The following is a 13,654-nucleotide window of genomic DNA, read 5'->3' on the forward strand; positions in this document are numbered from 1 at the left end:
AGAAAAACACGGCGGGACCTAGTGAATGACCTGCAGAGAGCTGGGAGCAAAGTAACAAAGACTACCATCAGTAACACACTACGTCACCAGGGACTCAAGTCCTGCAGTGCCAGACGGATCATATGGAATGTCAAACTTCAGACGAGCCTGGACATGTACTGGCTTAAGCAGGGGGACACGTCTGGCACAGCAGGATTTAAGTCGCTGGCGACGTAGTGTGGTACCGATGGTAGTCTTTGTTACTTTGGTCCTAGCTCTCTGCAGGTTATTCACTCGATCATTAACCCTAACCCTAACCTTCACTTTCTTTAGAAATCAGACAATGTGATTTTCTGATTTTTAAAAAAAAAAAATTGTCTCTCATAGTTGAAGTATACCTATGATGAAAATTACAGCCATCTCTCATCTTTTACAGTGCCTTGCGAAAGTATTCGGCCCCCTTGAACCTTTCAACATTTCGCCACATTTCAGGCTTCAAACATAAAGATATAAAATTTTAATTTTTTGTCAAGAATCAACAAGTGGGACACAATCGTGAAGTGGAACGAAATTTATTGGATAATTTACATTTTTTTAACAAATAAAAAACTGAAAAGTGGGGCGTGCAATATTATTCGGCCCCCTTGCGCTAATACTTTGTAGCGCCACCTTTTGCTGCAATTACAGCTGCAAGTCGCTTGGGGTATGTCTCTATCAGTTTTGCACATCGAGAGACTGGAATTCTTGCCAATTCTTCCTTGCAAAACAGCTCGAGCTCAGTGAGGTTGGATGGAGAGCGTTTGTGAACAGCAGTCTTCAGCTCTTTCCACAGATTCTCGATTGGATTCAGGTCTGGACTTTGACTTGGCCATTCTAACACCTGGATACGTCTATTTGTGAACCATTCCATTGTAGATTTGGCTTTATGTTTTGGATCATTGTCCTGTTGGAAGATAAATCTCCGTCCCAGTCTCAGGTCTTTTGCAGACTCCAACAGGTTTTCTTCCAGAATGGTCCTGTATTTGGCTCCATCCATCTTCCCATCAATTTTAGCCATCTTCCCTGTCCCTGCTGAAGAAAAGCAGGCCCAAACCATGATGCTGCCACCACCATGTTTGACAGTGGGGATGGTGTGTTCAGGGTGATGAGCTGTGTTGTTTTTACGCCAAACATATCGTTTTGCATTGTGGCCAAAAAGTTCGATTTTGGATTCATCTGACCAGAGCACCTTCTTCCACATGTTTGGTGTGTCTCCCAGGTGGCTTGTGGCAAACTTTAAACGAGACTTTTTATGGATATCTTTGAGAAATGGCTTTCTTCTTGCCACTCTTCCATAAAGGCCAGATTTGTGCAGTGCACGACTGATTGTTGTCCTATGGACAGACTCTCCCACCTCAGCTGTAGTTATCTGCAGTTCATCCAGAGTGATCATGGGCCTCTTGGCTGCATCTCTGATCAGTCTTCTCCTTGTTTGAGATGAAAGTTTGGAGGGATGGCCGGGTCTTGGTAGATTTGCAGTGGTCTGATACTCCTTCCATTTCAATATAATTGCTTGCACAGTGCTCCTTGAGATGTTTAAAGCTTGGGAAATCTTTTTGTATCCAAATCCGGCTTTAAACTTCTCCACAACAGTATCTCGGACCTGCCTGGTGTGTTCCTTTGTCTTCATGGTTCTCCCTGCACTTTAAACAGAACCCTGAGACTATCAAAGAGCAGGTGCATTTATACGGAGACTTGATTACACACAGGTGCATTCTATTTATCATCATCAGTCATTTAGGACAGTGGTCCCCAACCACCGGGCCGCGGACCGGTACCGGTCCGTGGGTTACTTGGTACCGGGCCGCCAAGCCGCACAGAATTTTTTTTTTTTAATCGACGATCAATTAATTCAGGTCAAGACACTCGTCCCGGTCACGTGCCAGTCGAGCCCGCAAAGCTAATATGTGGCGACAGGCTAACTAACCAGGCAATGAAGCATTCAAAACTGCTTCAACACATGGAGACCAAGCATCCTGCAATAAAAGACAAACCTTAATCACTTCGGGTGTCATTGTCTCTGATTACGTCTAGATGGGACCGGATCGTTTCTGAGAAACAAACTCAGTGCTCCCACTAATTCAACGTAATGGTGAGTTTTATTTTTGTAATTTGTACTTGTTTTTATGTCAGTCGTATCATTTTATTTCATCGTATTTATATATTTATTATAAATGTATTATTTATTTATTTATATAAATGTATTATTTATTTATATAAATGCCGGTCCGCGGAAATATTTCTGACATGTAACCGGTCCGTGGCGCAAAAAAGGTTGGGGACCACTGATTTAGGACAACATTGGATCATTCAAAGATCCTCACTGAACCTCTGGAGTGAGTTTGCTGCACTGAAAGTAAAGGGGCCGAATAATATTGCACGCCCCACTTTTCAGTTTTTTATTTGTTAAAAAAGTTTAAATTATCCAATAAATTTCGTTCCACTTCACGATTGTGTCCCACTTGTTGTTGATTCTTGACAAAAAATTTAAATTTTATATGTTTATGTTTGACGCCTGAAATGTGGCGAAATGTTGAAAGGTTCAAGGGGGCCCAACCGAGCTGGTGTGCGAGGCAGAAAAGTTCCAACTAGATATAGTCGGACTTGCCTCCACGCACAGTTTGGGTTCCGGTACAAGCCCTCTCGAGAGGGGCTGGACTCTCTTCCACTCTGGAGTTGCCCACGGCGAGAGGCGTCAAGCAGGTGTGGGCATACTTATTGTCCCCCCTCTGGAGCCAAGCCTGGAGTTGGGGCTCAAAGTCAAGTATCTGGTGGCCGGGCCTTCACCCATGGGGCCCGGCCAGGCACAACCCGAAAAGACAACGTGGGTCCCCTTTCCCATGGGCTCACCACCTGTGGGACGGGCCAAAGGAGGTGGGTGCAAAGAGAGCTGGGCGGCGGCCAAAGGTGGGGACCTTGGCGGTCCGATAGAGAAGCTGGCTCTTGGGACACAGAATGTCACCTTTCTGGCAGGAAAGGAGCCCGAGCTAGTGTGCGAGGCAGAAAAGTTCCAACTAGACATAGTCGGACTTGTCTCCACACACAGCTTGGGTTCTGTAACAAGTCCTTGAGAGGGGCTGCACTCTCTTCCACTCTGGAGTTGCCCACGGTGAGCGGCGTCAAGCAGGTGTGAGTATACTTATTGCCCCCCGGCTGGGCGCCTGCACATTGGGGTTCACACCGGTGAACGAGAGGGTAGCCTCCCTCCGCCTTCGGGTGGTGGGACGGGTCCTTACTGTTGTTTGTGTCTATGCACCAAACGGCAGCTCAGAGTACCCACCCTTCTTGGAGTCCCTGGAGGAAGTGCTGGAGAGCGCTCCTTCTGGGGACTCCATCGTTCTACTGGGTGACTTCAATGCTCACGTGGGCAATGACAGTGAGACCTGGAAGGGCGTGATTGGGAGGTACTGCCCCCCCGATCTGAACCCGAGCGGTGTTCCATTATTGGACTTCTGTGCTCGACACGGATTTTCTATAATGAACACCATGTTCAAACATAAGGGTGTCCATGTGTGCACTTGGCACCAGGACACCCTAGGTCGCAGTTCGATGATCGACTTTGTAGTCGTGTCATCGGATTTGCGGCCGCATGTTTTGGACACTCGGGCAAAGAGAGGGGCGGAGCTGTCAACTGATCACCACCTGGTGGTGGGTTGGCTCCGATGGTGGGGGAAGATGCCGGTCCGACCTGGCGAACCCAAACGCTCTGTGAGGGTCTGCTGGGAACGTCTGGCAGAATCCCCTGTCAGGAAGAGCTTCAACTCCCACCTCCGGCAGAGCTTTTCCCACGTCCTGGGGGAGGCGGGGACATTGAGTCCGAGTGGACCTTGTTCCATTGTTGAGGCGGCCGACCGGAGCTGTGGCCGTAAGGTCATTGGTGCCTGTCGTGGCGGCAATCCCCGAACCCGCTGGTGGACACCGGCGGTAAGGGATGCCGTCAAGCTGAAGAAGGAGTCCTATCGGGCCGTTTTGGCCAGCGGGACTCCGGAGGCAGCTGACAGGTACCGGATGGCCAAGCGGAACGCGGCTTCGGCGGTTGCTGAGGCAAAAACCCGGGCGTGGGAGGAGTTTGGCGAGGCCATGGAGAATGACTTCCAGACGGCTTCGAGGAAATTCTGGTCCACCATCCGGCGTCTCAGGAGGGGGAAGCAGTGCAACGTCAACACTGTTTACAGTGGGGATGGCGTGCTGCTGACCTCGACTCGGGACGTCGTGTGTCGGTGGGGAGAATACTTCGAAGACCTCCTCAATTCCACCTACACGCCTTCCATTGTGGAAGCAGGGCCTGGGGACTCTGAGGCGGACTCTCCAATCTCTGGGGTCGAAGTCACTGAGGTAGTTAAAAAAACTCCTCGGTGGCAAGGCCCCGGGGGTGGATGAGATCCGCCCGGAGTTCTTAAGGGCTCTGGATGTTGTGGGGCTGTCATGGCTGACACGCCTCTACAACATTGCGTGGACATCGGGGACAGTGCCTCTGGATTGGCAGACTGGGGTGGTGGTTCCCCTCTTTTAGAAGGGGGACCGGAGGGTGTGTTCCAATTACAGAGGAATTACACTCCTCAGCCTCCCTGGTAAGGTCTATTCAGGGGTGCTGGAGAGGAGGGTCCGTCGGGAGGTCGAACCTCGGATTCAGGAGGAACAGTGTGGTTTTCGTCCTGGCCGTGGAACAGTGGACCAGCTCTTCACCCTCAGCAGGACCCTCGAGGGTGCATGGGAGTTCGCCCAACCAGTCCACATGTGTTTTGTGGACTTGGAGAAGGCATTCGACCGTGTCCCTCGAGAGGTTCTGTGGGGGGTGCTTCGGGAGTACGGGGTACCGAGCCAACTGATAAGGGCGGTTCGGTCCCTGTATCACCGATGCCAGAGTTTGGTCCGCATTTCCGGCAGTAAGTCGGATTCGTTCCCAGTGAGGGTTAGACTCCGCCAAGGCTGCCCTTTGTCACCGATTCTGTTCATAATTTTTATGGACAGATTTTCTAGGCGCAGCCGAGGCGTTGAGGGGATCCGGTTTGGGGACCTCAGCATTGCGTCTCTGCTTTTTGCAGACAACGTGGTGCTGTTGGCTTCTTCAGGCCGTGATCACCAGCTCTCACTGGAGCGGTTCGCAGCCGAGTGTGAAGCGGTCGGGATGAGGGTCAGCACCTCCAAATCCGATTCCATGGTCCTCTCCGGATCGGGGATGAGATCCTGCTCCAAGTGAAGGAGTTTAAGTATCTTGGGGTCTTGTTCACGAGTGAGGGGAGGATGGCGCGTGAGATTGACAGGCGGATCGGTGCAGCGTCGGCAGTAATGCGGACTCTGTACCGATCCGTCGTGGTAAAGAGAGAGCTGAGCCAAAAGGCAAAGCTCTCAATTTACCGGTCGATTTACGCTCTACCCTCACCTATGGTCACGAGCTATGGGTCGTGACCGAAAGAACGAGATCCCGGATACAAGCGGACGAAATGAGTTTTCTCCGCAGGATTTCCGGGCTCTCCCTTAGAGATAGGGTGAGAAGCTCGGTCATCCGGGAGAGACTCGGAGTAGAGTCGCTACTCCTCCACGTTGAGAGGAGCCAGATGAGGTGGCTCGGGCATCTCATCAGGATGCCTCCTGGACGCCTCCTTGGGGAGGTGTTCCGGGCATGTCCCACCGGTAGGAGACCCCGGGGACGACCCGGGACGCGCTGGAGAGACTATGTCTCTCAGCTGGCCTGGGAACGCCTTGGGATACCCCGGGATGAGCTGGATGAAGTGGCTGGGGAGAGGGACGTCTGGGAGTCCCTCCTGAAGCTGCTGCCCCCGCGACCCGACCCCGGATAAGCGGAAGAAGATGGATGGATGGATATATATGTATATATTAGCACCAAAATCCATTGAAAAACACCCTGCATGAAAAATCGTGTTAAATATTAATTTGCAAGTCAAGTTACAGTGTGTTCCTACAAAAGTAAAAGTTTGTTTGGAGTCCTGTCAAACAAGATATAAAAGTAGTACTACATTCAGATTTCATAAATGTGTTGTTCTGTGGAAAGACCTTTCTTTCATTAGTCAAAGCAAAAAAAATAATGTGATTGACTCACCTTCACGCCAAGAACTTTTTCAAGGTCACGGGGAATATGGGTGTCCATGGCTGCCTCTGTTAAAAAAAAAAAAAAAGAGTCATGTAAAAAACTAATTTAGAATTGTAAAGCAGTAACATTAACAGAAGCTGGACCATTACATGTCTGGGATGGTGTGAGGACCATAACAGGCTACAACACAAAGTCCAGGGCCTTTGACGGGACAATGGAGTAGGTAAACAAAAAACAGGTTTTTAACAGGTTTGTCAAGCCCTGACCCCGATGCTGCATGTGCTTTCCTGAGACTCGGAGCGGCAACCCTAGCTGCGCGCGCCCTTCGGAGACCCTGTGACCATCAAAAGAGGATTGCCAACATACAGAACCCAGTGAAATCATCCCACTACCAACAAACAAAAATAAGAATCCAAGCCCGAGGACGATTACATGACAGTTTTACAGGTAAACGATCTATTACAACAACAGAAAGATCTATCCACTGCACTTGAAAATGAAAAGAACCACTGAAAAGTAGCCAGGGTCTGGGGGCCGCATGCCCCCCCAACCCCACTTGCCGCAGGGGGCCAGGGGCCTGTGCCCCCCCCCCCCAATGGGGGCCGCGGGCCACAGGCCCCCGTTGGGGGCTGCAGGGGCCGCAGGCCCCTATTGGGGGCCACAGGGCCCACAGGCCCCCATTGAGGGCCGCAGGGGGCCAGGGGCAACGCCCCGGAGGGGGCTCAGGGGGGAAAGCTCCCTGGAAACTCCTGGATTTTGGCAGTATAGCAACCCCAAAACCATTCATTTCCTCACTCAATTTCAACAGTTTTGTTAAAAAAATATTCCTGCTTGGTGGGCTACCAAGGTTAATATAATACAGTCAAGCCTCGGTTTTCGACCACAATCCGTTCCAGAAGAAGGTTCGAGAAGTGAATCTGTCGAATTCCGAATCTATTTTCCCATTACAAATAATGGAAAATTTTTAATCCATTCCAAGACTTTTTTTAAGCATTTTTTTCATTTGCGCATTTTTGTCCGATCGCGCAACTGCAGCGCACCGCCGAATGCGCAACCGTAGCGCGTCGCCGACCGCGCAACTGCATCGCGCTGGTTGCATTATTCTGAGAGAGCCGTCGCTGAAATTTAGAAAATATTATTAAACTCCTGATGTACTTTCCAAAATTTAAGTGGACCTCAGTGCGCAGGGAGCTTAATTTAGTCCGATCGCGCAACCGCAGCGCGCCGGGCGCTCACTGTCGCACTGCTCTAAGCGCGTCTTTGTGTTCCGAGTTGTAAGATGACGCTGCTCTCGAGCCATGCCCATCTTTAGCAGTTCCTGATCCCGTTCGACTTGTCTATTTCCCTGGCACGATCCTCGTCTTTTTTCTCTAAAACTTTCGCCATGCTGGCTAAAACTTTTGCTAATTAGGCAAATGAGTAGGCAAATGGTGACGAAAGTAGCGCCAAAATGCTGCCGAAAATAAGGCGGCTGTTGTCGCAATACTGCTGCCATTCCCCCCCCCCACACACACACACACATAAAAACAAATTTCTCAACGGATCTACACGATTCACGAAAATGATACTCCCGACGGAAAAAACACGGAAATCCGCGGATCTGCGGAAGATTCTCATCCCTGCAACAGGAACACTTTAAGGGCTATATCAAACTGATCCTGGACTAAAACACACAAAATTTGACAATATTACTAAGGAACGGCAAGAAATTAAAACCAGCTTGCAGTTCACTCAAAAGGAAGTTGATATAAAAAATCTAAATGAAAAAATTGAACAGAAATTTACAAGATCTGAGACAGTGTAATTAAACTGTCAGACAAACTGGACTAGCTGGACGATGGAAAAGAAATAACCTGGTTATAGATGGATTGAAAGAAACACCTGAAGAAACTTGGACTGATATTGAAGAAAAAGTACAAAAAAAGTTAATAAAAAAAGTTAATAATTCCTCAATTTTATTTTTTAAAATTTTTGATTTTTTTTTTTTTGGGGGGGGGGGGTCCACAATTGCGTGGGCACTCCCTGTCTTCTGCTGGCGTGCGGGCAACTTTCGTGCCATCTTTCCTCAATTTTGAATTTTTGTAACAGAAATGCTTTTGGTTTTGTCTGAATTTCTCATTATCATAGCATCACAGGCCCCTCTTTTACTCCTGAGTTTACTACGATAGCTGCTATACGCACCAGGCTATTTCATGTCAAAATAGGCTGCTCTGTTAATGTTTCGAGTAAATCTACGGATCGATATGGAAGGGAAACATAGGTAAGTAGTACCAATGCGTTAGATCGAACTTTAGTCAGTTCCGATCATTTTATAGGAGATCGTTTGAGAAACGCGATTGTTTACAGAGGGCTCGTTGGTTATTGGCTAGTGGATGCATACCGCAACCCTAGTCAACCTCAGTTTGTTGCAGTATAGCTTCTATTTTATGCGCCTTATAATCCGGTGCGCCTTATATATGGACAAAGTTTTAAAATGGGCCGTTCATTAAAGTTGCGCCTTATAATCCGGTGCGCCTAATAGTGCGGAAAATACGGTAGTTTGTTAGCAGAAGTACCTTACGGCGCACAAACTTTTTTTGATTGATGAAAAGATGTCAACTGCAGAAGACTTATCCATTACACCATACATAACATGTAACAAAATAAATTCCCTCATATTATTTATGAACACGTCTTGTAAACAAGAACTGCAGTCATGTAAGCTAATGCTAGCGTTAGCGAGAAGGTAACAAATGCATTTAACATATTGTGCTTCTCAAGAATAAAAAAGTGCCTTTGATGAAATTCGTCTGATACAACTACTCAAAATACATCCACAAGAAGTAAAAACAGAGTGCACCGCGCTAAAAAAGACTGATGCTAATGCTATGAAACCAAGGGCATCATAGACAATAATATGAAAGTGGAAAATACTGTTTATTATTATAAAGCCATCCCAAGCTTACCGCTTTACTGTGTCCGTCGTTTCCATAGATTGAAGGAGGGGGGGAGATGTATTGTGGGAAACAAATAGCCTAAAGGATCGAGTTGTAGTCTTCTAATTAGTGACCATGCAAAATTCAGTCCGAAGACCAGGCTGAGACTAAAAACTCTACAAGATGTATTTTATGAGCAGTTGTGAGATGATAGTCTTTCAAGGTTCTCATATGCACAGGTAGCATAAACCATGGCCCACATATTATGCCACAAACTCTCAAGTAGTCCATAATCACAAATGGAAACGGAGATCGGTGTTTTTATTACGACTTTTCACTAAATATGATTGACTTTTTTAAAACATTTTGGACAGAGCCCCCAACGTTCGTTCTACGGTGAACGTCTACACCGTGGGATGGGGGGATAACTCGGAGCTATTCACGGTGAAAGCATAGTATTTACCCCAGACTTAATTGCATTAATCTTGGAGCAGACTTCACTAGGCTGCTACGTTACCTACCATCCATTTGTATTTTCTTTTTGGCGTTCGTAAATTTTTCGTCTGTTCTTCACGTGCAGGGGCGTCTTTCTTCGTCCAGTTTTTCTCCTTCTCCTCCTCCTTCTTGTTCTTCGGCCCGATCGGTGACCAAGTAAGGCGCAAAACTCGTAGAAGTGTCCGAGAGGTTTGAACGCGTAGATTGTAAGCGTGCGAAAACTGTAAACTTTGGACAGTGCGTTTTACGTCATCGATGTGCGCTACCCTGCTGGAACGCGTCATCAAACATGTCAGCAAACAGTGTGCGTACCGGATGAGCCCTGTCAAAATACTCGCAGTACATCCTACGTCCCTCAGCGAAGTGCACACCAGGAAGTAGTGCACTAATGCGTGAGTGGCGCAGGATACAAGCGCACGAAAACTGCGGAATTTGAACAGTGTATGTTACGTCATCGACAGCCGCCATGTTGGATGTGCGATGAGCTACATTGCACAAGCACAAATGGATGGTAACTACACTAAGACAAAAGACGATGACTTAATGTAACTGTCAAGGTTTCTGACCTCCATTAACTTTTCTTTTCATAACTCTTCTGATGAAACGTCGACTTACAACTAATTGAATAGGGCTCGGGCACACGCGTTGCATTCTGGGATAACACTGGATCCTAGTTCTATTGAAAACAAACCCAGAGATGGAGACAGAGGAGGTAGACAGAAGCACGGTTCGAGCAAGAAAGAAAGAGAAAGACATGTTAAAATCTAAGAAAGAATGTGAAATATACCGGGACATACTACAACCCTGCGAGCATTATGATGTCAATTAGACTTCTACATGCTACCCAGACGTCTCGGCTAAAACACGTCTAAAAAAGGTCTAAAAGTGAAATAAAAATAGACGTCTCTGCCGTAGACGTCTATGGCATAGAAGTAGGGGTGTAAATCGCGGGTTTTGTCTCGATACGATATCATATCGATACAAAGAAACACGATACGATATTTGCCGATATCTTAAAGCCGGCTGTGATTCATTCACGATACATCACGATGTAGTGCTCTACGATCGATATAGAACAATATCCTGATTTATAACAATTCATACGCAAAATCAACAAGGTACTGCAAACTCTTTATTTAGGAAATTACAAAGTGCTTCCATACGAATGACTTGAAGCCCAAAGGGGAGCGAATTTCCTCGTCTTCTTGGACACTAGCAATAGCACCAGCCCAGGAGCCGCGTAGTTGTCGGCTCCCCTTTCACGTGCCTGCTCTGCTCACAACACAACACGCCGCGCACTGCTCCCGGAAAGAGGAAGCAAGCAACAATGAACTAGATTTCAAAATAAAGTCGCGTCAAATGTCCGAGGTCAAAAACGGGCGAAATAGATCGATGTTTACGTTTAGCATCGATGCCAACAAATCGTAGAGCATTATATCGATGAATCGATGTGTATCGATGAATCGTTATACCCCTACATAGAAGTCTATAGGCTTTGCAGCTGACGTCATCAAGCTACCCACATTAGCTTGGCGGCCATCTTGGCGGTCAACTTTACAGTGCCGGTCAACGACTCACACACGCTTTCTTGTTATATCTGCTGCTATTTGAGCTTAAAAATGCCGGATACCTGCTGTGCTGTTGGATGTAGCAATAGACGAGGCGATAAACCAAATCTTAGCTTCTATAGATTTCCGGCGAACATGAAAAAACGTGATAAATGGATCGCGGATATTCGTCGTGAACGATGGAAACCAACGATTTACGCAAGGATATGCAATGAGGACTTCATATCAGGTATGTAAACAAACTATTCACCCCTGATTTGTTTCACAAAATGTGAAATAATACAATATGGGATGATACAAATATGATTGTTGAAAATGCTGGGTGCATTTTTAGAAAGGCAGCAAGAGCAGCAAGGCAGGGAATGGGATGATTTCTTCAGTTCACCCCCCCGTTTTTATTTTGTGTTTATTTTTTCATGATGCTTCATCTGATTGGCTTGAAAACTTTATCAATGTAAATATTGAACTTCATATTGGAATTGAACAATTAATTCTCGAGTGAATGCATTAGGAAATTTCCCCAAAAATTATTATGAACCTTGTGAAACAATTTTTTTTTAATGTAGCATTTTTTAACAAGAGGGTTTTTGTTACTTCATTTGGCACAAGGTAAAATCTACATTGGTAAAGTTTTCAAGCCATTGGCACAAGGTTAAAATTTTTCAAGCCAATCAGATGTGGCATCATGCAAAAATAAACAAAAAATAAAAATGGTAGCAACTTGAACAGACATGTACAGTATCTGAATGATTTCACTCTATTCAGTTTTTTAATATGTCAAGTTATGAAATGCCATTACAAAACAAATCGACGAGGTAATTATAAATATCTGGAAATGAGAGTTCAGGCAGGTCGGCTGTTGCAAAATGCTCGGGCGATTTTAGCATGCTTCTCGGTAAAAGGTACGGATCCGTTGTGCCAACAAGGTTCAACTTCTCTCTGTAACGTTTCTTGGATTCTTCATCCAAATGCCCAACTTCGTTGGATAGCAAATCAGCCATGATTCGGATGAAATCGGTGAAAATGTAGCACAGAAATCAAACAATCTATACAAACACGTAGGAACGAGCTGACGAGTTGACCGCCAAGATGGCGGCATAACACAAAATCACGTGATAAAACCACGCAAAAGTACAGGACGCTACGCAGAAGGGGGGAGAGAGTTCAGGATCCTAACAGCCTGGAGTATGAAGCTGTTGGTGAGTCTGGTGGTGCGGGAGTGCAGGCCCCTGTACCTCTTCCCAGAGGGCAGAAGATCAAACAAAGAGTGAGCGGGGTGACTCACATCACTCACAATCATGGTCACCTTGCGGGTGAGATGGGAGGTGTAAATGTCCTTCAGGGAGGGGAGTGAAGCACCAATAATCTTACCAGCCGTGTTCACTATGCGCTGCAGGGCCTTCATGTTGTATTAAGTGCAGCCACCCCCCCAAACAGCGATACAAATGTTTCTTTCATTGATTTAATATGTGAATATACTTGTCTGCTCATGTACTTTATTCAATGAGGTTTGAGCATATCTGTTTTTGTAGCTAGGCAGGACTTTTTGTATTTCGACCCCATTCCTTCAACATCTATTAGACGTCTATATCAGTGGTCCCCAACCTTTTTTGCGCCACGGACCGGTTACATGTCAGAAATATTTTCGCGGACCGGCAGTTATATAAATAAATAATACATTTATATAAATAAATAAATAATACATTTATAATAAATATATAAATACGATGAAATAAAATGATACGACTGACATAAAAACAAGTACAAATGACAAAAATAAAACTCACCATTACGTTGAATTAGTGGGAGCACTGAGTTTGTTTCTCAGAAACGAGCCGGTCCCATCTAGACGTAATCAGAGACAATGACACCCGAAGTGATTAAGGTTTGTCTTTTATTGCAGGATGCTTGGTCTCCATGTGTTGAAGCAGTTTTGAATGCTTCATTGCCTGGTTAGTTAGCCTGTCGCCACATATTAGCTTTGCGGGCTCGACTGGCACGTGACCGGGACGAGTGTCTTGACCTGAATTAATTGATCGTCGATAAAAAAAAAAAATTCTGTGCGGCTTGGCGGCCCGGTACCAAGTAACCCACGGACCGGTACCGGTCCGCGGCCCGGTGGTTGGGGACCACTGGTCTATATGTTCTGCCCTCTGTGTAGTGTAATGAAACGTCATCATTTTCTATTTAATAGTTAAGAGCGCCCTCTAGTGATGTGCATTCCAGTTCTTTTAGGTGAACTGAATCTTTAGAATCAGTTCACTCAAAAGATTCGTTCAAACGAATCGTTCAATGAATCCCCCCCCCCCCCCCACACACACTCACACACTGATACGTTTTTTTTTTTTTTTTTTATACGTATATCCAGTGGAAACAACCCATACACATCAAACAATACAACTACACAACCCCCCCCAAATTATTATATATAATAATAATTGGCTCGGGTAATTAACACATTTCTTTCTATAATACAACACTTACACACTGATCCGTTGGCAACTGTCTCTCACCCGGTCGTGAACGGGAAATTGCTCGTAAAGTCCCTCCTCCATCTATCGCTCGCTGGCGCTGCTGATTGGTCGTTCGCGAAGATTCACGAGTGA

General features: G+C 46.2%; 1 protein-coding gene across 4 annotated transcripts in view; it reads right to left on the bottom strand.

Moving 5' to 3' along the window:
• Positions 1–9,867, bottom strand: part of pop4 (POP4 homolog, ribonuclease P/MRP subunit) — a 43,838-nt gene extending 33,971 nt beyond the window's left edge. The window contains exons 1-2 of one of the 4 annotated variants that reach the window (XM_037246710.1): positions 9,507–9,867; positions 6,080–6,135 (exon numbers count right to left, since the gene is read on the bottom strand). In XM_037246710.1, the coding sequence (XP_037102605.1) occupies positions 6,080–6,135; positions 9,507–9,513 (63 nt within the window). In that variant the 5' untranslated portion in view covers positions 9,514–9,867. Of the gene's footprint in view, positions 1–6,079; positions 6,136–6,219; positions 6,239–9,506 lie in introns of those variants that run through there. The other 3 variants (XM_037246707.1, XM_037246708.1, XM_037246709.1) reach the window with 3 other exon arrangements.
• Positions 9,868–13,654: the final 3,787 nt, after the last annotated feature.

The sequence above is a fragment of the Syngnathus acus genome, chromosome 3 (assembly GCF_901709675.1).
Source record: "Syngnathus acus chromosome 3, fSynAcu1.2, whole genome shotgun sequence".
Classification (NCBI taxonomy): domain Eukaryota; kingdom Metazoa; phylum Chordata; class Actinopteri; order Syngnathiformes; family Syngnathidae; genus Syngnathus; species Syngnathus acus.